General features: G+C 47.7%; 1 protein-coding gene across 1 annotated transcript in view; it reads right to left on the bottom strand.

Annotated features, from left to right (window-relative positions):
* TMEM132C (transmembrane protein 132C) overlaps window positions 1-26,856 on the bottom strand; it is a 165,773-nt gene that overhangs the window by 60,960 nt on the left and 77,957 nt on the right. The window contains exon 3 of the mRNA XM_063173218.1: window positions 7,005-7,151. Coding sequence (XP_063029288.1) covers window positions 7,005-7,151 — 147 coding nt within the window. The remainder of the gene's footprint in view (window positions 1-7,004; window positions 7,152-26,856) is intronic.

Here is a 26,856-nt window from a genome sequence, read left to right as displayed (position 1 = left end):
AACAAATGGCTCAGCTGTCCAATATATTATATTTTGTGTAAGGAATGGAAAGGTTTCAGATAAATGGTGGTGCTTCAGCACTGTTAGCTGGTCAACTGTGACTGATCTGACAGAGACACGAGATGGAAAAAATATTCTAAATAATCTAATTGTCTTTTGTCATATTGTAGCCAGCTTTCCAGAGGTCTCTCCTCACCAGTTTAAAGTGCCTTGAGCTCAGAGGAGTTTTGTTATTACAAAATTCCTCAAGCACAGAGGGCTTACATGTGTAAGAAACATATTTCAATTCGCTTCGCCGAACACTTACAAAGTTCTTATTCACTTTATTCTTGAAAGGTTTGGCTTTTGGCACTTTTTCCTAAATTTTCTCCATTCTTTAGTGCCTGACTGATTTATTTCCTGCGCTGTGAAAGTTCCAGGGGAAAGCAGAGTTGCTTGGCAGCGTGATGGGGTATTGCTGAACTCAGCTGTTTGTGCCTCTCAGCAGATGTTCCTGCTTCAAAGGCACGGAGAAAAAAATACACAGCACAAATTCCTCCTCCCCAATCCTGCATCTTTTGTCCCTTATCTTCCACTGCCCCCAAATCTCAAGGAAGGCTCCATCACAATAGCAGCTAAGCCATCCAAAGGGTTTCACCCAGAAATAAGGGCTGACCCTGCCCCAGAGCAGATTGAGAGCGCAGGGAGGGAACGAGCAGAAGGTCACACCAGGGATGGGCTGATCAGAGGACTCTCATGGATAACTTCACTGCAGTTACAGGTCACTGACATGGCATTGCTGGGTGCCAGGGGCCAGCAGGCAGCAGGCTGGGGCAGAGGATGCCAGGGGGACTCCCAGCTTTTCCTCCTGTGTATTCCAGGAGTGCTCAGAACACCTTCTGTAACTGAGCCCAAGTGAAAGCTGAAAAGCAGACTGAGTGTTTGCAGGTCGCTCTGGAGAAATGATTACCTTGCCAGAGAGTCAGAAAATCCTCTGACCCTGGACATCAGGAGTTACAGTTATTATTGAACCTGTCCATCAGTCTGCATGGATGGAGAGCTGCTGTCCCATTATTCCATGATTGCACATCCATTCTGTTTGTGTGGGCTCTGCTCTATTTACATTATAATGGAATAAAACAACACATCCAACCTGCCTGGAGAGCAGGGCAGGCACTGGCTGCAGCTCTCAGCAAGGCTGGGTTACTGCAGGCATTGACTGAGCCTCCAGCATTTGGTCTGATAAGCATGTAAAAAGCTTTTCTAAATGATACAAAAATGCTGTGCAAACAGATTTGATGCTTTCATGTGGGCAAGAAATATGTGAAGAATGCCCTTTCTCTTGAAGCTTCAGCCCTGCTGCCTCTCAACAGACCCAGGAACTTTAAAGTAGATTAAAAAAAAAAAAAAAGAACAATTATTGCAACCGAAAGTTCTGTAGAGATCATGGATAGATCTCTAATGCATTTTCTTATCTCATCTCTACTAATTAATTTAATCTCTTAGATAAAAAAAATCTCATGGGCATGCCTTACTCCTTGGCTACAACTATTTTAAGTTATGTATGAAGATTATTATAGTATTTTTTGAATGCTCAGGACTAAGTCTAACAGTGGTTCTGTTGAAATCCAACAAGAAAATTCCTCCATCTTCCATCCTCCATCCATCATCCTCAATCCTCCATATTCCATCCTCTATCCTCTATCCATCCTCTATCTTCCATCCTTCATCCTCCATCCTCAATCCATCCTCCATCCTTCATCCTCCATCCATCCTCCATCCTCAATCCTCCATCCATCCTCCATCGTTCTTCCTTCATCCTCCATCCATCCTCCACCTTCCATCCTCCATCGTTCTTCCTTCATCCTCCATCCATCCTCCACCTTCCATCCTCCATCGTTCTTCCTTCATCCTCTATCCTCCTCCTGGCTCAGGCCTTTGCTGAACCCTGCTGCCATCCAAAGCACACAGAAGAGGGGCCATGTGAAAGGCTCCTTTGGGAAGGCCCCTCTAACCCCAGCCCCGTGTGCCCTGGGGCAGCCACAGCTGCAGGCACAGCTGGAACAGATGTGTCAGATGTGTCCATGCCCTGTGTGCCCTGGAGCAGGCATCCTGCCAAGGAGAGCCCTGCCAGTGCAAGGCCAGCAGGCAGCAGGAGGTGATCTGGGACACGAGATAAGATAAGATAAGCAGGGAGGGAAGGGGGCTGGAGCAGCAGGTGAGGGCTCAGCTGGAGCAGCCCTGGACAGCCACACACACGTTCCCAGTGGTGCTGGAAGCTCACAGATGCTCAGCACAGCAATGACTCACTCTGCAGGCTCCCAGGGCTGCTCCAGTCACTTGCCAGCAGCCTAAAAGGCTGCACTGGAATGTGCACAGTGCTTCAAACAAGGGGCCAGAATTATTGAGCATGGAAGAATTTAATTAAGGTCGTTGAGTCCAGCCATCCTCCCAGCACTGCCAAGTTCATCACCAGAGCACATCCCCAAGCACCACATCCCCTTGTTTTACAGATATTCCAGGGACTCCTTCCCTGGGCAGCCTGTCCCAGTGCCTGACAACCCTTGCAGTGGTGAACTTTTCCTCATATCCAATCTAAACCTACCCATGGTGCAATCTGAGGCTTCTCCTCTTGCCCTCCCTGAGCACACACCTGGCTCATGTTCAGCCAGCTGCCAGCCAACACCTGCAGGCTCTTCTCCCAATTTTCCCTTGAATTATGGAGCTTCATTCTGCTCAGCTGAGGGCATTTAGCACCTCAGCCTCTTCCTCATCCTTTGTCGTGGTGTTTCCCCCACATCCAGTGAAGAATGGAGATTCTCCTGAGCTCTCCTTTTGTTCATATATCCATATACAATGCCTGCTCATATGTGAATTTCTTGTAAATGAATGGAAATTGTTTCTGTTTCAGGGTTTAATGGTGTAGACATCCATTGCTGGTGCCTTCCTCCCAGAGTGTCGGTGCAGTTTGTACAGCTCAGTCCCTGCAGACACACGTGTGACCTCCTGCAGACATGCACAATTTCCCAAGCACCCACAGCAGTGGCATGTGCCATCCCAGCTCTGCTCCCGCCTCAGTTATCAGTCAAAAGGATAAACAACTGGCATGAAAAAATCCTGACCCACAAGCAAAAACCTCTGAATCCTTGTGAGAACTGAATCCATGCTCTCTGCTCGGGCTGCAAGGTTTTGAGGTCAGCAGGCACCACTGCCACTCTGCTGAGCTCTGCACACCCCTCTGACCCAAAACTGCCAGGGCAGGGTGACCCAGATTCTGAAATAATTAACAACATCCTCCCTGCTCATAACGTGTGACTGCTGCTGTCTGTTCCCATCCTGGGCGCGGGCTGGCTGTGCTGTGCTGCAGGCAGACACACTCCACACGGCTCACACTTCCCAGGCCTGACTCATGCTCTACGCACACACTTTACTTTTGTTTTTCAATCACAAGGGAGTTGATTTCACCGACATCCCTTGGCAGCATATGGTGCTAGCAGACAGAGCAGGGATCTGCACAGAATTGCAGCGGCTTTGTTGCTTTCCCCCACGTGCTAATGATACCAAACACAGCCTGGGAATGTAATTACTGTTTGCATGGGCATGCAGGGACTCCCAGACAGGGCTCCAAACAGGCACAACAGCCCCAGCCCAACAGAACGTGCACACGTGGCACATGAGAGGGGATAAGTGGCTGTGACACGGCCTGAAACATCAGCACAACATCTGGAAGCTCTGTTCCCCAGCCTGCCTCTATCAGACAGATGGCTGCAGGGCTGTAAGCCACAGGCCTCTCCAAAGGTTCGAGGCCAAGAGGATAAAGTGCTCCATCACAGCAGTTTCCCATTCTGGCAGTGTTTCTAAATCTCTCTGCTCTACCCCACTCTGTTTGTGTGCCTGGCTGAAATCAACAGCTCTGGGTCACTCCAGTTGCCCCATCCAGGGGCACAAATGCCAACCTGAGGGCAGCTGGTCCCAGGACAGCCCGGGTGTGCAGCAGCAAGAGGAGCCAGGCCTGCATCAGACTCACCACAGGATGCTTTGGCTTTGGCACAGAAGCCAGCCTAAGAAATTCCCTGAGCCCTCCTGCTCCCACCTGCTCCTCATCCCCACAGCAAGCCAGAGCTCTGCTGCACTGAAATTTGATATTTTAGAAAACAAACCCCACAAATACCCCTTGCTGTGCCTTGGAACAGCTCTCCTGCCCTGTGGGGCAATCCAGAATAGATACCCAAAAAGCAGGAGCCCTTCCACAGGGGCTGTTCTCAGCTGAGAGTGGTACCTCACAAACCACACCAGCCTCAGGCTGGACCAAACCAGGCCATACTGAGAGATAGAGCTGGTTACAAACCACACCAGCCTTAGCCTGGGACCAAACCAGGCAATACCGAGAGATGGAGCTGGTTCCAAACCACGCCAGCCTTAGCCTGGGACCAAACCAGGCCATACCGAGAGATAGAGCTGGTTACAAACCACACCAGCCTTAGCCTGGGACCAAACCAGGCAATACTGAGAGATGGAGCTGGTTCCAAATCACACCAGCCTTAGCCTGGGACCAAACCAGGCAATACTGAGAGATGGAACCAGGACTGACCAAAAATATCCTTTTTTGTCTACCCCAAGCACACCCAACAAACCTCCAGAAGAAGAAGCAACAAAGGAAAACAAGCAACCAAGCACTTGTGTAAGCCTTGTTTTCACTAATCAGCACTGTTGTTATCCTCATCAATAGCTACTTGAGTCTCAGCAGAAACTGCATTATGAGGCACACAAACATTGCTGATTTCAAGCTGTTTGCAGTTACTTGCCATAGCTGCAAAGCCTTTCTGAATAATTTTAAAGTAAACTCTGGCTCCTGGCTTGAGCACCACAAAGTATTTCTTAAAAAAGTAAAGAAGCATGACCCACTTAAATTCTCAAAGGTAATGGTAAACAATTACTGATGTGATGTATCTAAAATATCTCTTGTGTTCTATTATTTATATAATGTGAAAGGTGTATTAGCTGCTGCTGCATTCAGACTCAAACTGCTTCTTTCAAGGTGCTTACAGTGTAATTATATCCACAACTAATGACAGAGAAATGAGCAAAAAGGAAAAGCAAAAATCAGTATTTTTACTGAGTGTGGGCACTTGTCTCTAGGGTGTGAAGGGGAGAGAGTGCAATGGTTCTCCCTGGTGCAGCAGGGAGATTTCTAAGCAAGCACAGTGGAAAACTCCTTCTACTACACCAATTAACCAATGTATTTGTGAGCTGGCTGAGCTGGCTGCAGGGAGGATGAGGCAGTGCTGGAGCTCCAGAGCTGCCCTCACACCCAGCCTGACCTCAGTACAGAACTGCACATCCCCTCTGTGACCCAGCCTGGAGGAGCTGGGGGCAGCACAGAAAATTCCCATTAGGGACTCACAGTCCTCCAGCAAATTAAATTAGCCTAAAGGAGTACCTGTGCTCTGTGCAGAGGGCTCCAAGTGACACCCAGAGACCCAGCAATGCCCATGTCACCGTGTGCTTCCCTCAGGTTCCCCTGTCCAGCTCCTTCCTGCACACAAACATTTCACTCAAACCAGGGCTCATCGTGCTTTCAGAAGACAGCAACTATTTACATGCACAAGTGAGAGAGGCATTAATTAAAACATTGAGTTTTATTTGCATAATTAGTGCCAAAAATATTTTTATGGGTTAATTAGACTTCATGCAAATTGGATTGAGGAGATTTAATTTGGGGTTTGATAACCTGACTATTATAGTTCTGCAGTTGCAAATCTGCTCAGAGCTACACGCTGTTCTACAGCTACATCCTCCCTTTCAAACTGGTGTAGTTTTTACTCCCGGCAGCCTTTTTGCATCTTTCCTTTCCCTTTGCCAGTCCTGAGGTAGGTTGACCCTGGTAGGATGCCAGGTGCCCACTAAAGCAGCTCCACCTCTCCCCTCCTCAGATGGACAGGGAGGAAAAAATAGAATGAAAGCTCAGGGTTGAGATCAGTCACCAAGAGGAAATACCCTGACTCAGACCATCAGCTCATCAGGAGCTGCTTGTGGTAAGAGGAATTTCTGCTTTACACATGTCCAGTATTTGGGCACAGAATACAGAAGTTAAAATCTGCTCAGGTTCTCTGTGCCTGAAGGTTTGGTAGAAAGCAAAACCAGCGCAGCACCCAGCAAGGATTCCATGGTGCTCCTCTGTGAGCCCAGGTTTGTGATAACTTTGTGATAACAACAATCACAGAGCTGGGGCTGTGATCCGAGCATTGCTTGGATGTGTACAGTGGAAAATTCCCCGCATGGGCTAATGTACAGCAGCGTTGTGAGAATTCACTGTGATTCCTGAGGAGAGCAATGGGATTTCCACACACAACTTTGCTGTGTGCCATGGAAGCCAGCCCTGCTGATGGAGCAAGCCCTGCTCCCGCTGTGGGACAGTCAGAGCAAGCCCCTGCAGACACTGCACAGCCAGAGCAAGCCCCTGCAAGCACAGCACACAGGCAGGCAGGCAGTGGCAGCCCAGCTCATCCCCACAGGCTCTGCCTCAGGCAGCACCCAGCAGGCCAAGGAACCTCCTGTGGAAGAACCCACTGCTTGGCACAGAGGATTACTCTCTGTTACCCACTGGGTAACACAGTTGAATTACCCTGCCCAGTGGCTCACTGGAAGAACTCACTGCTTGCTCCATGAGCCAGCCCCAGAGGCTGTGCTGCATTCAGAGACACAAGGTCAAAACTGCCAGGGCAGAAAAAGTAAAGGTTCAGTAAAACCCTTTGAATTCAGAATATTCATATTGCTGCCAAAAGGACACCACCCCCAGCCCCAGCATAGGTCTATTCCATTAATTTTTTTCTTTGAAGTGATGAGTTTTATTGCCCATTGCAGGTCAGCAGATGGTACCACAGCTACCCTGAGTGCCTCCACATTTCCAGGCTGCAGCTTTAGCAGCTGTGAGTAGCGCTGATAGGAGCCTTAAGCCCTTCAAGCCCTGAATGGTATCATGGACATAAATGAGTTTAATGTGCCGAGAAGAGGAGGTTCCATACCTGTTCCTTGAGCTGGGGGCTATCCTCTGGCACAGGACTGTGGTGGTGGAGTGCTTGCCACCATTGCCCACCTCCTGCTTCACGTCCCACTGCCGCGGGTCGCTCGTCCTCGCGCCCAGGATGTTCACACCCTTCTTCACCTTTGCCCTGTGGGAAACGGCAATGGGAAAGGGTTACAAACTCATGCAGGGCTCTCTGAATGCAGCTCAGGCACGGGCATCTCAGCAGAGCAGTTTAAAGGTAAGTGTCAGGTGTGCTTCTCATCCAGCAGTGAACAGGAGAGTGATATCATGAATGTGGTAACATCACATTGTTTGGACAGGGTCTTTCTATGTTCTGCTGGAGTTAGGGGTCAAACTGAACTGCAGGAAAAACCTGCACTCAAGGTTCTTTTCTCTATTCAGGCAATATTGTTTTCCCAAAGAGAAGCCTGTCCCAGCCCAGAAGACTCTGGCATGTTTGTCTGCATCAAGACAAAATTGTGCCTCGCCACTGCACAGAGGAATATTCCACTGCAGGCTTTTTAATAACACATTTTATTCCAGATGAAATCCTTCTAGGTATCACTGGACAGGCTGTTGCTCCTCTGCCTGACAATTTCCTCTTTCCTGCACATTCCCAAGGAAATTTCTGTTTGAAATCTCCAGTCTGGAGAGAATGCAGCTGTTGGTTGAGACAAGACTTTGTAACCCAGAGATGTTCTTAGAGGATGCAGCTTTCTGCCACTCCCAGTTGTCATGCCCCGTGGAAAAGTTAACTGTATTTATCTAGTGATGCTAATAACATCAGCAAGAACTGCATGGAAGGTTAATTACAGAACACTTGCTAATTAAAGAGCATTTGTACAAAGGATTCTCAGCAAAGGTGTTGTTTGGGTGCAGAATGCTGAACTGCTGATGCTCAGCCCTACCACAAAGCACCAGGAATGGGGCAGATGAAGAGTTATGCAGCCCTTCTTTTCTGAAGTCAGCGAGGGACAGAAGGATGATGAGGATGTGGGGAGGAGGAGGCCACTGAGGAGTCCCCAGCCCTGGGAGCAGCGTGGCCTCACCCTCAGAGGAAGAAGGGAGAGGGCAGCCTGACTCCAGCTAACATCACAGGTCGCCACAGCACAGAGGCTGAACTTAAAATTACAATTTTCTAAAATATTTATGCAACACAAAATGTTAGCTACTGGGCAGAAATCATCATCCAGCAAGATGCTGGTATCTTCTTGACATTTATGAGGACTTGGCACCTAAGTTTCTTTAAAAAACCGGTCTTTCTGCATCTTCAGCCAATAAAACACTCAAAAGCTGTCGCTAGGAATGACTGAGAGTACTTGTCTTCTTGCAGCTTTTCAACAAAACACAATTAATTTAAGGTATTGAAAAAGAAAAGTTGGTGGTTTTTTCTTCCCAGTATAAAAGCATAAAAGATTAATTGTCTCATTTGTAACATGAAACGCCATGGAGCTTTAGAGAATGCTGTCTTGCTCCTGCAAAAGTAGCCTGATGAATCTCTCGTGCCTTCAGCTGAATTACTCAGAAGCAAAAACAGAAAGGCAAAGGAAGAATCAAATTCATTCCTGAAGGTTCATTAAAGCTTTGAGTCCCATTAGGTTTTGCAGTGTATTACAGTTCAGATAAATGAACAATAAATAAATGTTTCAGTATTTATAAAACACCCCTGCCAATCCTGAAGCTGTGTAAATCCATCAGTATTTCTACGGCAATCTGTATTTTAGGAGATCTTTGGATGCATTTTAGGAGGCTGCAATTTAGCAACTGGAGAGAAGTGAAACCTCATTGTTTATACTTTGTTCTTTGAGACAGGCTCTGAAATGACAGAACACCACTCAAAATGAGGCTCCCGTGCTTGGATTTCCAACAGAATTCCAGCTCTGTCAGCAGCTGCAAACTGCTCTCTCCACCACGGAGCGTGACACAGTCAATACCTGGGCCCCTGTTAATTAGGATGGACATGTGGCTGGGTGGCCAAGGTTAGTGGTCACATACACTGCCAGAGGACCAGAGCAGGGCTGCAATGCCATTTTGTTAATTAACTACACGATGGGGCATTAAGTTGAGTGGTTTGCACATATGCCATTATATAAAGCCCATTAAAAAAAAATTCCATCCCAGGGTAAAGTAGGTTATGTTTAGTGAGAAAAATCAATGTTGTGATTGCACTTAGGACTGGAATGAGGGTATGAACACCCAGAAGATTGAACTTCCGAAATAAATATGCAGAAGCACAATTTGCAACTCTCCCTCTAAAAAGGGCATTGAGTTTTACATAACAAGGTCAATGGATGAATCAGAATTAAGTCAGACAGAACTGAGCCCCACACATTTCCAAATGCAATCTGTACATACGCTACAAATGTTTTCACTCCAATTTTTATTTACTTGGTGTTTGAGTGCTAGCAAGGAAAAGTCTATTTAATTACTTACCAAAGATTTTTTGACCTTGTTGGATGCTTGTGATTAAATATTCATTTTTTTTAAATCAATAGTGCCAACTTTGTTCATTAAAAATCTGTAAGTTATACTACCTCAATAAACCCCAAGACCGAGGACCTGGAGGCCAAATGACTTGACAGTCTGCTGTATTTACCCAGATAACCTTACAGTATTTGTAAATGCACTGTGTTTACTTGAGGGTGACAATAAATGGGGAGGACACACAGCTGATGGGGTTCCCCGCTGCAGTTGGGAAGTTCTTTTCTGCACAGCTCCATGGCCTGCAAGCATCCACCAGCCATGAATTGTCAGCTTGGAATTCCACCCAAAGTGCAGCCAAAATCTTCCCCTCCAATGTTATTCTAAACAACCTCCTGGGAGTGTCACCAAATCTGAAACTGAAAATGCACAAAGCTAAATATGCACAGAATTAAAAATGCACAGAACTAAAAATGCACGGAACTAAAAATGCACAAAACTAAAAATGCACAAAACGAAAAATGCACAGAACGAAAAATGCACAGAACTAAAAATGCACAGAACCTATGGGCAGCAGCTCATTCATTTGAGGGTGATGGTCTGGGAGCTGGAAGTTAAGCCCAGCTTTTGATCTCGTGACAAAAGCCAAGGCTGAATGGGAGCTGGAGCCCAGCCCAGCAGAGCAGAGCTCAGCCCCAGCCCTCCCTGGGGAAGGGATTCCCTCCCTCTGAACACATGGCACCCACAACAAGGGGGGATTTTCTTGCTTGAACTCCTGAGGTTATGAACTCATAGCACAGGGAATCTCTGCCTCAGCTTTGTCTCAAAATAACTGTCTCTCTTTAAATCTCTCCAATGGAGAATTAGAAGATTCTGCTGGCAAGCAGAGCAAGCAGCATCTCAAAGATATTACAGAGAGCCTCCAGCAGCTTACCTAGGAATCATTACTTAATTTGTGTCGAGACCAAGCAAAAGCATTTATTTACTCACACAATCACACAGCAAATGTGCAATTTCCAAGCAAATATTTCACTTTCAACTTGAAGCTTTCAGTTATACACAAAGATTTCCATTTAGCACATCACCTTCCTAATGTGTCAAACCCAGAAATGATGCTTCTAATTAATGCATTCTGATCAACTGCAGATGAAAATCTAATTCTTGCATTTTGCTATCCTCAAATTACAAGAAATGTCAGCAGTATTTAGATATAATACTGTACAGCTATTAAAGACAGCAACCAAAAGGCAATTGAATCAGCAAGAGCCAGAGCTGGAGATGTGACTTATGATTTAAGCAACTCAAATTATTGCTTCCTATTTAAATTTAAAAGTTAATCTTGCAGAAGTGCTGTGCCATGGAAGGGCTGTGCTACCTGCAGCAGTGCTGGCGAGAGGGCACAGAGTGCTGAGGGCTCCCACCAGGCCTTCCCATGCAGGATTCTGCTGAGTGTGCTGACACCAGAGAGCATCATCCCTTTTATTGCAGAGGAAGGATGCTCAGAGCAGCAGGGGAGCTGCTCTGCCTGGCTGGGCTGGGCAGCACGGGGAGCCGGGCACATCCCTGGCTGCCCTGAGCTGGCAGCATCCAGAGCAGGGCTGAGCTGTGGCTCTGTGCAGGACCAGGGAAACACCGGAGCAAGTGGCTGCAAGCAGCAGTGCCAGTGCCTGGAAGGGCAGCAGTGCCAGTGCATGGAAATGCAGCAGTGCCAGTGCCTGGAAGGGCAGCAGTGCCAGTGCATGGAAATGCAGCAGTGCCAGTGCCTGGAAGGGCAGCAGTGCCAGTGCCTGGAATTGCAGCAGTGCCAGTGCCTGGAAATGCAGCAGTGCCAGTGCCTGGAAGGGCAGCAGTGCCAGTGCCTGGAAATGCTGCAGTGCCTGGGAGGGCAGCAGTGTCCCCAAGGATTCCAAACCCAAACTCAGGGACAGAGCAGCTCCGAGGGCTCCTGTCAGGGCTGTCCCCAAGGATCCCAAACCCAAAATCAGCAGCAGCTCCGAGGGCTCCTGTCTGGGCTGTCCCCGAGGATGCTCCAAGGATCCCAAACCCAAACTCAAGGCAGCAGCAGCAGCTCCGAGGGCTCCTGTCTGGGCTGTCCCTGAGGATGCTCCTGCTCCAGAGCGAATCCTGGCATTCCTCAGCCTGGAGCTTGAGCTGAACAAATGCTGACCCCTTTTGGTCAGCCTCCTCCGAGCCTCGCTGCTTCTCCTGCTCTTTGCTAGCTCTCCTCAGCAGCCCCTGAGTTTTGTGCCTGTAAAGGTCAGGTTGCAAGGAATTCCTTCAGTGCCTCCTGAAGCCAAGGCAGCTCTCCTGCTGGCTCCTTGCTGGGCTGCACGTTACAATTAACACTCAAAACTTCATGAGTTCTGCCAGAAAAATTTCAGCTTCTTCCTGCCATGATTCACTCCTCTCCTCCTTTGCTCCCAGAGTAAAGCAGGAGATCAAAGCCAGCTGCAGGAACCCATAAAAGCCAGGCAAGAGACTGACCACAGCAATTAAGCAAGATTTGTTTTATGAAGTAAATATTTTCCCTTTCATCTTTCTGTATGCAATGAGTTGCTGGATCTCACTGCAGCTCTGAAGGAACAGCACAAACATCTGCCTGCACAGCATCCCTCATGAAGAGCTGGGAAGCCAGAGGTGGGACAGAAGGTGTCCTGATTAGCTGGGTCAGCCTTTCAAACACGAGCCTTTAATTTGCAGAGCACACGGGCAGGGTGAGTGTGATTAAGGAGCCTGGCTCAGCTCAGGGAATTTGGGGATCAGGTATCAGCTCAGCTTCAGGCTGGGCTCCACACAGGGTCCCTGATCATCCCACTCCAGCAAGCTCCCTGTGGCCACCTCTTTCCTACAGAAATTTCCATTTACAAGCCACAAGTCCACATCAGCAGGAAAAGAGAGCCCTCTCTCAACTGCAGGATTTAGGTACTAAATGGATGAGGTAATAAATTACTGCTAAAAGCAGCATTTCAGATTTGGTCCCCAGCTCAGGAGCCACTGCAAAGGGCCATCCATGCAGGAATCATCAGTAAAAGCCAAGACCTTGCTGCTTAGAGCATCCTCTCTGCTTCAGGCATTTCTCTCTCACAGTGTACCCAAAAAAGGCCTCCAGGAAACCACTTTTGTAGAAAAACAGAAAACAGCCTTTAAAATGTCAAAACAGCTAAAGTAGGCACACAGCTCCGGCTCTTCAATCCTTACAATTTTCCTTTCACTTCCAATAGACCACAAGGTTGGTCTATTTGAAATGACTTTGGAAAAGAGAACACGTCAAAACAAAACAAATAGAAATATTTCACTTTGAAAGTGCAGTAATAAAGCCCTTTAAGAATCTCCAAAGCAGAATGCTTAAGCTTCTTGAATATAGGGAGCAGCTGAGGCACATTTCAGTATTTCTGAAACCTCCTCAGTCTGGCAAATTGGACTCAATTCAGCCCAAAGCTGCATACATATTCTGGTGACTTTCATGTCCATCAAAATGATACAAATTCTCCCATTGCCAGAGAGGAGTCCTGGGATCTGAAATAGCTCAAGGGCTGATCTTCTGCAGTGTTCTTACATAACTGAAATTCCCTGAGACCCTTGGAAAATCAGCTGTCCTCTATTTCAATAGCAAAAGGTGCTTCACATCCCTTAGGAAGCTTTGGAGAGCTCAGCTGCAAGGCACGAGGTGGATGCTGCCAGCTGTACTTTAGATTTATTTTTTCTCCAAAAAAGAAATCCAATGTATTTTGGGATGTTCCAGGGACAGAGCTTTTTGGGTTTTGGGCTGATATCTGTGGTTAACTCTTTGTTAACATCACCAGCCCACTTGAGGAGTCAGCTATCCCATTACTGAGTTTTAAAAGGAAAGCAGAGAGATGTGATTTCTGTGAAGTTTGGATAACCCTACTCAAGGCACAGACAGTCACTGAACCTGACAGATCCATGGCAAAGCTGCTTTCTCCAGCCCTGAATTTTAATAGCACTAGTTAAGGGGTTAGGAAAGGGGTGTGAGGGCATGGGGAAATCCTAAAAATATCTATAAATAAAAGCAGGATGGAAGTACACAACACAGAGAATGTGGATTTGTCATCCAAGCCAATGTGAATTTACAACCTGCTAACATCCTGCCTGCAGCAAAGACAAACTCTGCAAGCTCCTGAGCTCCCAGCAGCTGTCACTGAGCTGTGCTGGGCACTGAGCTCCATTGCTGCATGCAGAGAACACCCAGAGAGCCCAGGCTGGGCACTGAGCTGTGCTGGGCACTGAGCCCCATTCCTGCCTGAGAGAACACCCAGAGAGCCCAGGCTGGGCACTGAGCCCCATTCCTGCCTGCACAGAACACCCAGAGAGCCCAGGCTGGGCACTGAGCCCCATTGCCTGCCCATCTGCCTGCCCAGAACACCCAGAGAGCCCAGGCTGGGCACTGAGCTGTGCTGGGCACTGAGCTCCATTCCTGCCTGAGAGAACACCCAGAGAGCCCAGGCTGGGCACTGAGCCCCATTCCTGCCTGCACAGAACACCCAGAGAGCCCAGGCTGGGCACTGAGCTGTGCTGGGCACTGAGCTCCATTCCTGCCTGAGAGAACACCCAGAGAGCCCAGGCTGGGCACTGAGCTGTGCTGGGCACTGAGCTCAGTTTGTATGCAGACTCCTCTCTCTCATTCCTTTCATTAGCACAGATCAGCTCTGAACCCTAACTGCATCACTGCCTGGCAGAATAACTAATAATTTCCACCAAGAATCCCTTCTTTTTCCTTTGTGCAACACCTGACCTGGCCTCTCAGGATAGGAAACCCCACTCCTGGGTTGAAGGATGGAGATCCCCTCCTAACAAACACTGTCCCAGGCGGCACAGGAAGGGCTCCTGCCCGGAACTTACAATGTTAACCAGCAGGTTTGCTGATTAAATTATCAGATGTAATTAGGGACAGGGGACAAGGCCAGTGTGTTTAGCTGTCTCTTCTCTGCCCTTCACCTTTTACTCATGGAATCAGCACAAAGTCTGGGTTCACAAGAAATGCAGGGGAATTGCAGAGAACACCAAAGTCCTGCAGGGCCTGAGGGGTTTGCAGATGCTCTGCTGTCACAAAGGCAGCTGGAATAATCCTCCTCACACCAACACATGCCTGCTGAGACAGGCAGAGGAGACAGAGATGGGTGCTGTGTAAATAAAAATCCCACCAGGGTGAATGCAGAGCACAGATTCAGCTGCACATGCTAAACACAAGCTCATGGATCTATTTTATAGGACCAGGGACACTTTTTAGATAAGTAAATGCTTTGAGATTATATTTCCCTACTACACCCAGTTTCTATTATTACCAGAAAAATCTCTAAGCTGCATATTTGTGACATTCCCCCAGCTGGCAGAGCAACAGCAGTGCTGAGGAAAATACTTACTGTTTGCAGTGGTTATTAGGATTATTACTCAGACCCCAAGCACTTTCTGAAGTAATCTTCCCATGCAGTCCCTTTGTGGTTTAATCCCATCCTCACTGCCCCTCAGCAGCTGCCATGAATGCAGCTCTGCCATCAGGCACGGGGCTGCAGGGGCTGTGCTTCCCTCTTCCCTTGGGGAAAGCATTTTGCTGAGATCAGCTGCTGGAGAGAAGGGGCAAACATCCTGAAAGCAGTGAGGAGGGGAGGAGCCTTCCACTCCATATATATAAAATATATGTATATACATCCTCCTGCCACTCCCTCAAGGTGCTCAGGGCTGCTGCACACTCTGCTCTGGGCCCCAGACAAGTTCATTTCTGTGCTGCTGTGCCAGGCACCTGCACACACAGCTCCATTTCTGTGCCAGGCACCTGCACACACAGCTCCATTTCTGTGCTGCTGTGCCAAACACCTGCACACACAGCTCCATTGCTGTGCCAAACACCTGCACACACAGCTCCATTTCTGTGCTGCTGTGCCAGGCACCTGCACACACAGCTCCATTTCTGTGCTGCTGTGCCAAACACCTGCACACACAGCTCCATTTCTGTGCTGCTGTGCCAAACACCTGCACACACAGCTCCATTGCTGTGCCAAGCACCTGCACACACAGCTCCATTTCTGTGCTGCTGTGCCAAACACCTGCACACACAGCTCCATTGCTGTGCCAAGCACCTGCACACACAGCTCCATTTCTGTGCCAGGCACCTGCACACACAGCTCCATTGCTGTGCCAGGCACCTGCACACACAGCTCCATTTCTGTGCTGCTGTGCCAAACACCTGCACACACAGCTCCATTGCTGTGCCAAGCACCTGCACACACAGCTCCATTGCTGTGCCAAGCACCTGCACACACAGCTCCATTTCTGTGCTGCTGTGCCAAACACCTGCACACACAGCTCCATTGCTGTGCCAAACACCCGCACACACAGCTCCATTGCTGTGCCAGGCACCTGCACACACAGCTCCATTGCTGTGCCAAGCACCTGCACACACAGCTCCATTTCTGTGCTGCTGTGCCAAACACCTGCACACACAGCTCCATTGCTGTGCCAAACACCCGCACACACAGCTCCATTGCTGTGCCAGGCACCTGCACACACAGCTCCATTTCTGTGCCAAACACCTGCACACACAGCTCCATTTCTGTGCTGCTGTGCCAAACACCTGCACACACAGCTCCATTGCTGTGCCAGGCACCTGCACACACAGCTCCATTTCTGTGCCAAACACCTGCACACACAGCTCCATTGCTGTGCCAGGCACCTGCACACACAGCTCCATTTCTGTGCCAAACACCTGCACACACAGCTCCATTGCTGTGCCAGGCACCTGCATACACAGCTCCATTTCTGTGCTGCTGTGCCAAACACCCGCACACACAGGTGACAAACACCTGGTTCCTCTCTCTCTCTGGCTGTGAGGGATGCTCTGCACCAGCCCATGGAGCTCATGAGGCTGCTCAGCACCACCAGGGTGGGGGTCCAGCACCTGCACATTCAATGTGCCAGCCCATTTAATGCCTCAGCAAAGCTCCTCCTGCCTCCTAAGCCATCCACTTCCTCATCTGAAAGGTCTTAGATAAAATGGCCAAGAGTTATGGGGTATACAACAACTGAGGATAGAGAGAAATGACAAGTACAAAGAGAGGAATATGAATAATCTACAGAAGAGGCCATTATTCTATGTGCCCAGGGAAAGTGTTTCTGCTCCTTACAAAAGGAAGGATTTATCTTCCCCTGATCAAAGGTGACAAAGCTGGAATGTTAATGCTAGAAAAACACAGGGAGGGCAGGAAGAAGGCTGCCAGCAATTTCACTTTGATTTCATCAGCTGATGGTGCAATTATACATTTATTTTTCCTGTGAGCAGCAGACACTTTCACACTCAGAGCACACCAGGAGGAGAGACAAATTACTGAGTCTCACAGATCTTTCTACAGAATTCCACACACGTTTCCCTCAAGCCAGACACCGATGCTCTCAATCTCCTGTGTCCTTTGGGGCTGACACAGCTCATGGCACTGACATTAAGGGGCCAGGACTGGCCATCAGCTACTGAGTCTTCTCCCGGCGACAGCAGTGCCACACAGACATAATTCAGGGCCAGCTCTGAGCCTGCTCTGCTGTGCTTGAAAACCAGGTCAGGCCTCCAGCACCTGGAGCTGCTGAGAATTCCAGCTCCCTGTCCCTGTGGATCTGCAGGGCTGCATTCCTGGGATGCTGAGGAGGAGCAGGAGCTGCTGTGCCAGGGACATCACCCAGAGGCACTGGAACAGGCACTGAAACATCACACAGGGTACTGGAACAGGCACTGGAACATCACCCAGTGACACTGGAACAGGCACTGGGACATCACACAGGGCACTGGAACAGGCACTGAAACATCACCCAGTGACACTGGAACAGGCACTGGGACATCACACAGGGCACTGGAACATCACCCAGTGACACTGGAACATCACCCAGTGACACTGGAACATCACCCAGAGGCACTGGGACAGGCACTGGAACATCACCCAGGGCACTGGAACATCACCCAGTGGCTCTGGGACATGCAGCCCTGCTCTGCTGCACTGCTGGGTGCAATGCCAACACAGCTATGTCACCGTGGGCACATTTTCAGCTCACACAGAGGTGACAAGGCACCAAAGACAACCCACAGCAGGTCAGAGCTTGGACCATGTCATTGTTATCAGCAGGAACAGCATCCTCCAGAGCAAAGCTGGGAGCTCTGGAGCTGTGCTGTCACACCAATGCATTATTACAGAGTTTGTACCCCAGAGGGGTTTGTTGAAGGGAGGAAAAAGGGAAAAATTCACATCAAAAATTGCCAGAAGAGCCCTGATCGTGTTTAGATCAAACTACTCAAGCTCCAGGTATTATCTATTTACACATGGAGCTGAAAATTCACCCCAGTCCCAGAGACCTGTTGTTCCTGTCACTGACAGGGAGAGTCAGCGCTGATTTCCAACACAAAGCAGCAGTAAATGGAATAAATATCAAGAGCAGAGCTGCCCTGAGTTAATATGCAGAGCGTGTGCCAGCCTTGCAATGAGCCCACACCACCATGGTGTCATCCTGAGCCACCCACAGCAGTGTCCCAGTGCACAGCATCATCCCTGACTTCATTTTATGTCATGGCCTACAAGGACATTTTACACCTTCTTAGGAAATTTTAAGGCCGCCCTTTCAGCATATAAAAAACATCAAAATGTGTAATTGCTGTTATGGAAAAGTAGCAGTGCAACTTATCTGAAAAACACCTCTCAAAGTGAACACTTGGAATGTTTTCCTTGGAGTTCTCTGGAGTAGGAACTTGAGCAGGGTGTGACAATTTCAGGGGTGCGTGACCAGAGCTCCAGGGCAGGACTGAAGGACTGCCTCCCTCAGCCAGCCCAAATCCAGCTACTGAAGCATGCTTTTAGTTCTCATCTAATTTAGTCTTTCACTACCAACCCGCTCTCTCAATCCAATTTTCCTAATTTTTAAGAACCTTTGCCCTCCTAATCCCATTAGATCAGTGATTCTAAAAAAAAGATTTTACTGCAAGTGATGCAGAAAACAAACATCACCCCTACCACGTGCTTTTACTCCTTCTTCCCTCCTCAAAGTGATACCTTTGCATGCTAGCCCCTAAGAACTCTTTAATGCTTTGGAATGCATTTGAAAATGTGAAATTTGCTTATTTGGGATTTTAGCAGAGCCCTCCTTGCTGGAATCTCCCAGTCTCTGTTGCAAGGGCGGCGTTCAGAGGAGCAATGACCCATTTTCTATTTTTCATTTTAATTTCCACCTCTGCTGCTCACACAGCTGAGGGCCCTGGGATGAATGCATGTCCCCAGTGCATGTCAGATCCTCTCAGGCTTGTCCAGAGCTCCTGGTGGGAATGAGGAGCTGAGCTGAGCCAAGGGAACAGGGGTTCAGAGGCAATAAATCCATCTCAGCACCGGGGAGAGGGAGATTTCCCTGCTAGGGATGAGGCAGAGGGCTGAGAGCTGGGGGCTGTGAAATCATTACTGCATCACGGAGGGTTTGAAGGAACAAAATTGCATTTCTGCGTTCGTATTAACACTTCTGTGAGGGAAGAAAAGCAGAGATTGTGTTTGCACTCCCCTGGCTGAGCACTGGGCGTGTTTCAGCGAGGAGGATTTGCCCTCTGTGTCCATGCAAAAAGAGGCTGCAGTAAATAACCTGAACCCTCTGGAATCCTGGAGTCACCTTGCACAGGCACAGTGGGGCTGCTCTGTGCTGCTGTGCTGAGATTTCCACACTGCAGTGACACAGACACTGCCCAGGGGCTCACAGCTGAGAAACAACAGCACCTCTTCATCTGGGACCTCAGCAAATGCAGTGGAGGAGCCACTGATGGAAAACCATCTTAGAACCTCACATTTCTCTTTTTTTTCCAGGGTAGGGCTGCACTTTAAGTCACTGCTTTATTAATGGAATAAGTGCATTTGTCTCTTGCAGGCCTGAAAAATAAAGCACTGAGCAGTAACATATGGAATATGCCTTAGGCAAGAGACTTTCTTCTGGTATTGCTATTTTTCTAATAAAATTGAAATCATGGCACGAGTGCACATGTTCTTGTAAAGTATTTCACAGGGGGTGGTCTGAAATAGATGCACCCAAAAACAACAGACTTTTTAAAAATAAAATTGCTAATTACAACAGTTGAAAACACAATGATCTGGGATCCCTGATCTCATGGGATGGAAGGAAATAAAAAAGAACTCCACAAGTTCTCCTCTTTTGAGTTTATCCTTCAAATTCTTGGGGCAATTCCCCCTGTAAATATAAAATAAGGGCTCAAAAGATCATTTTATAATGTGAAGTCACAGTCACAGTCCTCCTGCCATCCCTCAGCTGTAGCAGAGCATGCTCCTATTAAAATAATGAATGAGACTTAAACTCCCGAGGAAATGGTGAGTGTTCAGAGCACCACTGATGGCAAAAAGCAAGGCAGGCACTGCCTAAAATCCTACAAATTGTTAAAATCCTACTGAGCTTGTTTGCAGGCAGGATAAAGAACTGAGGGTGCCAGGCTGGGTTTGGCTGCACCAGTGCCCAGGCAGAGGAGCAGAGCCCAGCCCAGCAGCACACATCTCATGGAGAGGGGATCGATTTAAAGCCGGCACCTCTCCAGCCTTTGAACCTTTCTGCTCAGGTTCTCCTGTGCTTCAGGCAGGTTTCTGTCTGCATTTCTGCTCCCCAGGCAGTCCCTCCCTGCCTCGGGGCTGTCTCACCCTCCAGGAGCTCTAGGGCAGAGCAGGGATAAGCACTCCAAGCACAAAAAGCACAGAGCAGCCTCAGGCACTGAGATTACCTTTACACTGGAACCCCTTTGATGCCAGCTCCCGGACAAGAAATGCAGTTGACTTATGCTCAGTAAAAATTGATGTTTCCTGCCACGCTCATCCCAGTTATCAAGCTAAGTCTGAAACTTAGAACAAGCTGGAAAAAAATAACTGCAGTAAAAGGTCGAGACATGCAAGAGGGTTTTCTCCTCTTGAAAGCACTCAGGGAGTGGGTCTGCCTGGGTAAAATCCTGCCCAAACTAACAGCTTCATTTCCATGCAGTCTGTTTTGGTTCCAGGCTCACATGCCAGCAGCTCCAAAGGTAAAAGTCCCCTGGTTTGCTGTTCCACACCTACAGGGTGGCTGATGGAAAACTCAGGCACCAGGGAGAGAACTGGGAGTTTTTGAAATGCTCTGGAACAGGAATGTCTGTAACAAACAGCCTGATGCAACACCAAACCACCCAGAACTGCAGAGCACAGCACTGCCTCTTAAATTAGCTCTCCTCTTAACATTTTTTGCCCCTTTTTTTTCCCCATTGGCTGCAATAAAATACAGAAAAGTGATATCTTCCCCATTTTCTACTGGTAGCATCAGATTCCTCAGGAAACATCTAACAAGGAACCTATCTGCTGGTTCCCACCAGGAGCTTGTGCTTGTGCCATTTGTGTATGTGGGAAATGGGCACCTTCTGCAGAACCACTGGAACCAGCAAACATGAGCTGCAAAGCATGAAAAACTCTACCCTGTGAGTGTTCTGACAGCAGAAGCTGTTTTACATCAGCTCCAAATTCCACAGGTACATATCAGTGTCAGAAAGGACCATGTAGATCCTCTGAATGGGAAACAGAAGTAGAATTAAATAAATGGAGAGGGCAATGAGCAACAAAATTTAACAAGCCAGGGTATGATCAATGTCCTGTTCCCTTCCAGGATCTGGGTAATGAATCAGATTTTACACCTTGAGTTTCCAACAATGTCTGCAGAGATAAGGTAATGGCATGTCCATTACCCTGGCCTAAGATTGGCATATTCTCATCAAATGCTTTGTGATTGTATAAATAGCGTGGAACAAGGGAAAATCAGGAGCACACAGCACGTAGGAAACCTCCACAGACACCTCATTTTTTTTCTATTCAGCAGGAAGCAGCAATGCAAGCAGAGCTGGAGGCATTTGTGCATTTCAGCATTCCTGTCTTACCTGAAGGTGCTTGATAAATCCAATGCATATAAATAAAAAGGAGAGGGGTTGGAGCACAGGCAGTTCCTGGTGCTGATGCTGCCTTTTCACTGCTAAGGTTCTAATCCAAATGTGATCCATGTGAATATTATTTCTAGCTGATTATCAAAGGGCTCAGAAGGGCTGGCTCACCCAAGGTCACAGTGCCTGAATGTCAAATAATGATTTCCTCCCCTCTGCTGTGGTGGACACCATGAAATCCAGTGTGAGCAGGTGGCTGCTCTGTGCATGTGAGCTGGGAGTGTCCCCAAGGACAGCAGGAAGGGTCTCCTGTTATTGAAATGCCCAAGCCAAGATCACAGAACAATCAATGACAGAGCAGAAGCAACACGAGCTCAGCCATGAAATGCCTGTGTGAGATATTACTGATTAAACCTAAAGTTTTCCTTCATCACACTCCACAGCCACGTAAGCAGATAAAGAATTCCAGGGCAGAGGGAACTTCCCAGACCCTCTGTGCAATCCCAAACACAAATAAACAGTGAAAGCTGAGCTTCCTGACAGCTTTATCTGTCCACAATATTCACCTGTTGGTTTTGGTCACAACTGATACTGACACAGTAATTCACACTCTTATTTTGCAAGCTGTCCAATTTACAAAGCTGTCAGTCCTTGATGACACCTGTGGCACCCTTTATAAGAACACTTTTAGTGTGTCAACATCAAATATTCAGTGAATATGGTTGGATGATGCAGCATTTCCAAAGCAGCTTTAGGAATCAGGCATTTCCCTGTCCATTCCAGGATGGGATAAGCCCAATGAATGGCACAGATGTGCAGCAGAATAACCCAGCCTGCTTTGTTCCTATGTGACTTCAACTCACCTACAGTGAAATTCACTGCCTTGCACACCCCCAGGCTGAGGTCTATTCACCATTTAAGTCCCCAAAATAGGATTAGGGGATTTAAGAAGCACAGAAGCTTTGCATTTTCCATCCACTTTCTTAATGATTTTTCTGCATTAATGGGAGTGAGCACTGCAGCCAAGCAGTCAAATTTCTCAACAGGGCTGAGTCAAGGCTTTGGAGAAGGCAGCTCCAACCACAGAGGATGAACAACCTCCCCAGAGCTGAGCAGCAAAATATTGTTTGCTTTAGTGCTGAGACAGGGTTTGAGCTCAGATGCACAGAAGTGAAAAATAAGCAATGATTTTTTCCTACCTTCTCTTTATTACAAAGGATTTCTTAGCGTGATATGTTGATGCTCAAAGCCAGCCTTGAATGGCTTAGTACACACTACTCTTTACACAGTCTGACTTAGAAGCAGTTCTTGACACTCTCAACAACCCAGGGAAAGGTTTTTGAGACAGCAAAATGAACAGCCCGCATTAATTAGCAGCTATTTACTCCCTTTAATAAGCAAACACGTAAGAATGAAAACTGGAAGTCACCCCATCATCCCAAGCCATGTGAATCTCACACACCCTGCGCCACAAAAGTTTCCCAGCTCTTTCTTGGCACCTGCTGCAGGCTGTGGGCAGGCTTTTATCTGAGATCTGAACACCGTGTAGCAGCATTAGCTAATTAGATCTCTTGCAACTCCTATCGTATCAGAAGCACTTAGAAGAGAGATAAAGGCAGGATTAAAGCACAGAGGCAGGTCTCATGAGACAGGCAGTGAGCTCAGCACAGGCTGCCTGCACAGCCCCTGAGCTCCCCTGCTCCTGCTGCCAGCTCCAGCTCTCACAGAGGGTTCATGTTCTGTGTATTGCACGCCCAGGGGCTGCAGGCACAGTCAAAACAGCAGGAGGGGAAATTTCTACCTGCCCATCAAGGAGACAAGTCCAAGAGATCGGTGCTGCAGCCTGCCCAGAGATAAACTGCTTTGTGTCAGCTGCCCAGGTGAGCAGGAGACAGGCAGAGGGAAGCCCTGTGTCCTCACCTGTGAGCACCAAAAGGTCCACAAAGCCTTGGACCTGTACACAGATCACCCCTGAAACACCTCCTGACCCAGCTGTCACTGTGTGTGATCCTGCTGCAAGCCCTGCACAGACAGAGGGACTGCTGCTTTGGGTGCAGGAGAGCTCCCGGGCACGGGCACAGCCCCCAGGCTACTTAAAACCGAAACCCCAAATCCTGAGCCTGCACTACAGAGTAGTCATCTGTCCCTGTTGGGAGCTGCCTGGGCTGATAGATAACGCTATTCTCCCAGCCACAGCACATTTCACATCCCCTTTGCCTGGATGGGAGAGCTGAAATGGGAACTGGCTGCCATCAGTGGCCATCCAATGGATGGTGGGAGCCTTTGGAGAAACAGAGGTGTTTCACAAAGCTCATGGATGCACCTGAGACAGGCAGCTGTTATGGGATGCATGGGGGGATTGTTGGGGTGTCTGTGTGGGGCCAGGATGATCCCTGGGGGTCCCTTCCAGCTCAGGACACTCTGGGAGTTTATCTGAGCTCCCACCACTCACACAACTCAATCTCCTCCCCAGGAGGAGGTGAGTGCTGGGATGGGAGCAGCAAAGCAGGCAGAAAGCAGCAGGCACACGGGAACCTGTGAGAACAGCAGCTGACTACCAGAGATGGATCCTACATCCAATCCCTGAGTGCCATCCCAGCTTACTGCCATTATTTCAGGTTTGTAGGAGGTTCAGAACCACTCTTTCAGGAATTAAATGTACGTGCAAGCTGGTGTCATTAATTTGCAGCTCCCTGAACATGAGCAGAGCAGGGCAGGGCAGGCACAGCTCGGGATGGAACCACCCCAGCTCTGCTCTGACTGCATGGAGAAAACAGAATAAATGCAAAAGGAGCAGAAGGAGGTCTAGGCTGGGAAGCAGACATATGCCTGCCTCTCATTAGAGTTCCTGGGAGATGTAAGCAAGCATCTGTCAGGAGAAGCAGAGCCTATGAAGAAGCAGGGATATAAAATCCCAGATCGCCTCAGAGAGGCAATAAAAACAGTATGGGAAATTTATACCAATCCAGAGTAATTGTTCAAAGGTAACTGCTTCAAGGACTCTTAGGATGCTTGTAAAGGTTTCTCAACTGATAAAAAGGAGCAGCATTTTCAGGGTGGGATAATTTAAAGAACAATTCAGCACAGCTGTGCAGGAAAACAGGGCAGGGATGAGCGTGTGTTTGCTGACCTCCCAATGGAAACCTGAAGGAAACCATTCTTGCTAATGAGATGTTGTGATATTTATTTTTGCACAAAGCATTTTCAATCTGAAAATCCATTCAATGTCTTTAAAACTCAATAGCTAAACACCAAAAAGTAAATTTGCAGGTCCCACACTGCCAGCTTTGAGTGCAGGGAGGCACCAACTGGCCCCAGCAATGACATTTTCAGAGCTTTATGCAAGAAAGGTTCAGCATCTGCACTGATCCAAGAGCTGCAGTGGAAGCAGGGTTGGCACCTGCTCAGCTCAAGAATTCTCATCTTTGATCACACAGGTGAGGGAAGGCACACTGAGAGCTGGAGCCAAGGACTGGGAACAAGGTGTGCTGCTAAAGCTTAAAAGAAGATATTCAATTTTTAATCAGAAGTTACTGTAATGATGCTTAAAAAATTTGGAAGTATTAACTTTTTGCAGAGTCCAGCCCACTCTGAGTTCTGCTATATTCTTGGGAAATGTATTCTCACCTGAAAAGCAGTTTTATAGGTCTATTTTATAGGTGAGATATAAAATAATTCCTAGCTTCTGGAGATTTAAATTTAAGATGTTATTTTTCCCTTGAAAGCATTAATTTTCTTCTGAATAATTTCTTAGTCTATTCAAGTGTTTCCAAATTTTGCTCTGTTATTAAAAATACATCATTTAGCCTAATTTTTACTTTAATCACAACAGAATCAGGCCAGGTGTCTACACCTTTATTTGATAAATGTCTTGCTCCCAAATGAGAATATATAAATATTAGCAGGAACCAACATAACAACTATTTATATTGAAAAAGAAGGAGTAAATATTGTGGGCTAAAACATCCCTCCCTGGGAAGGAACACTAATGCTGAAGGCATAAAACGTGCAAGGGGTCTTTTCCAGCACGTTTATTTACAATAACATAATTGTCACATTTATTTGTTTGTGCTGCCTTTGAATTTCCTGAAATCACTGCTGGAGAAGGTTAAAGCCAAAAAGGTCATTCCAATCACCCCAGCTCAGCACCAATGACTCCAAGAAATGGAGCACACCTGTAAATTACAGAGCTCAACCCAAGCTCCAGCCACCAAGAGTGGCCAAAACTCCAATTTTCCTCTTTGGCCAACCACAAACGATGGGGAATCAAGAGAATTCCTGTCTGCAGAACAGCCAGGGCTTTGCAGGGACACAAAAGCCTTTCACTTTCCTGCTGCAAAGGGAGATTTTTATGTGCTGGAAACGTTGGGTTTTAGACAGAACTCCTTAAAGTTAGGAACACAGAATGCCAGGGAGAAGACACTGAGCTCATTAAAGCTTTATGGGCACTTTAAATCCTATTGACAAGAAGTGATAGAGATTAAAAGGAGGGATGGAAATGTGGCAGCCAACAGCCATGGTACCAGAGAGGGAAGGCAGGAAAGGGTCAGAATTATCTGTGAAAGTCCCTGGTCACTCCTGGTCTGACCTAACTTGCTGATCCACTTCCTGCATTAATTGGCAAAGGAAAGATGATGCATTAAGATAGATAGTCCTTAAGTGATCCATATTTTATCCCAGTTAGCTTTATGCTCTCTAATTGATTTTGTACATCCATACTCACATTCCCCTTCAACCTTCTCCAGGTCCCTTTTTTAATTAATTCCCATTCCTTCCCCAGCAGCACAGAACAAGCCAAGGTCAGGGACACCCCTCCTGTCCCCTCCTCTCAGAGGGTCACCACTGAGCTCAGAGCAGGCTGCTCAGGGCTGCTGGAGCTGAAATCCTTCAATTCTACATCAAAAAACATCAATTCTACAAAAACCTGAGCTCCCTGTTCCATCCTTCCTCTTCTCCAGGCCATACAAGCCAGGAGTGCCCTGCTTTCCTCACAGAGACCATTGCAAAGAAAAGAACTTTCCCCATGGATTTTCCCTCACAGAGACCATTGCACAGGAAAATAATCTTTCCCATGTTTTTTTTTTTTTTTTTCCTCACAGAGGCTACTGCACAAGAAAAGAACTTCCAGAACTCTGCAGCAGCAGCCATATTTTCTTACCTCTGCCAGTGTTTGCTTTAATTCCTAAGTGAGCATGGAGCCACAGCCATGCAGGTGAATCAGGAAAACCCAGAGACTCCAAACTCAGGAAATCCTGATGGGCACTCTCAGCCCCCTGGCACATCCTGAACACTTGGTATTTGTATTTGAAATATGCTGGTTTCAAAAACCTGAAACCCTCCAAAGCTGCATTGTAGGTAAATAAATTCCTTGCCTGCACACAAGACAGCTGATCATGGATTATGTTTGAAAAGTGAGGGCTGAGGTTGAGATCAGCTTTTTGACTCTCTAGATGAATCATTGTGGTGTCCATTTCTGAAATGAAATCAGCCAGCAGCACATCAGTGC

Source organism: Melospiza melodia, chromosome 20 (genome assembly GCF_035770615.1).
Source record: "Melospiza melodia melodia isolate bMelMel2 chromosome 20, bMelMel2.pri, whole genome shotgun sequence".
Taxonomy (NCBI): Eukaryota; Metazoa; Chordata; class Aves; order Passeriformes; family Passerellidae; genus Melospiza; species Melospiza melodia.
Note: the sequence above shows the minus strand (reverse complement) of the source record. Positions and strands in the feature narration are given on the sequence as shown.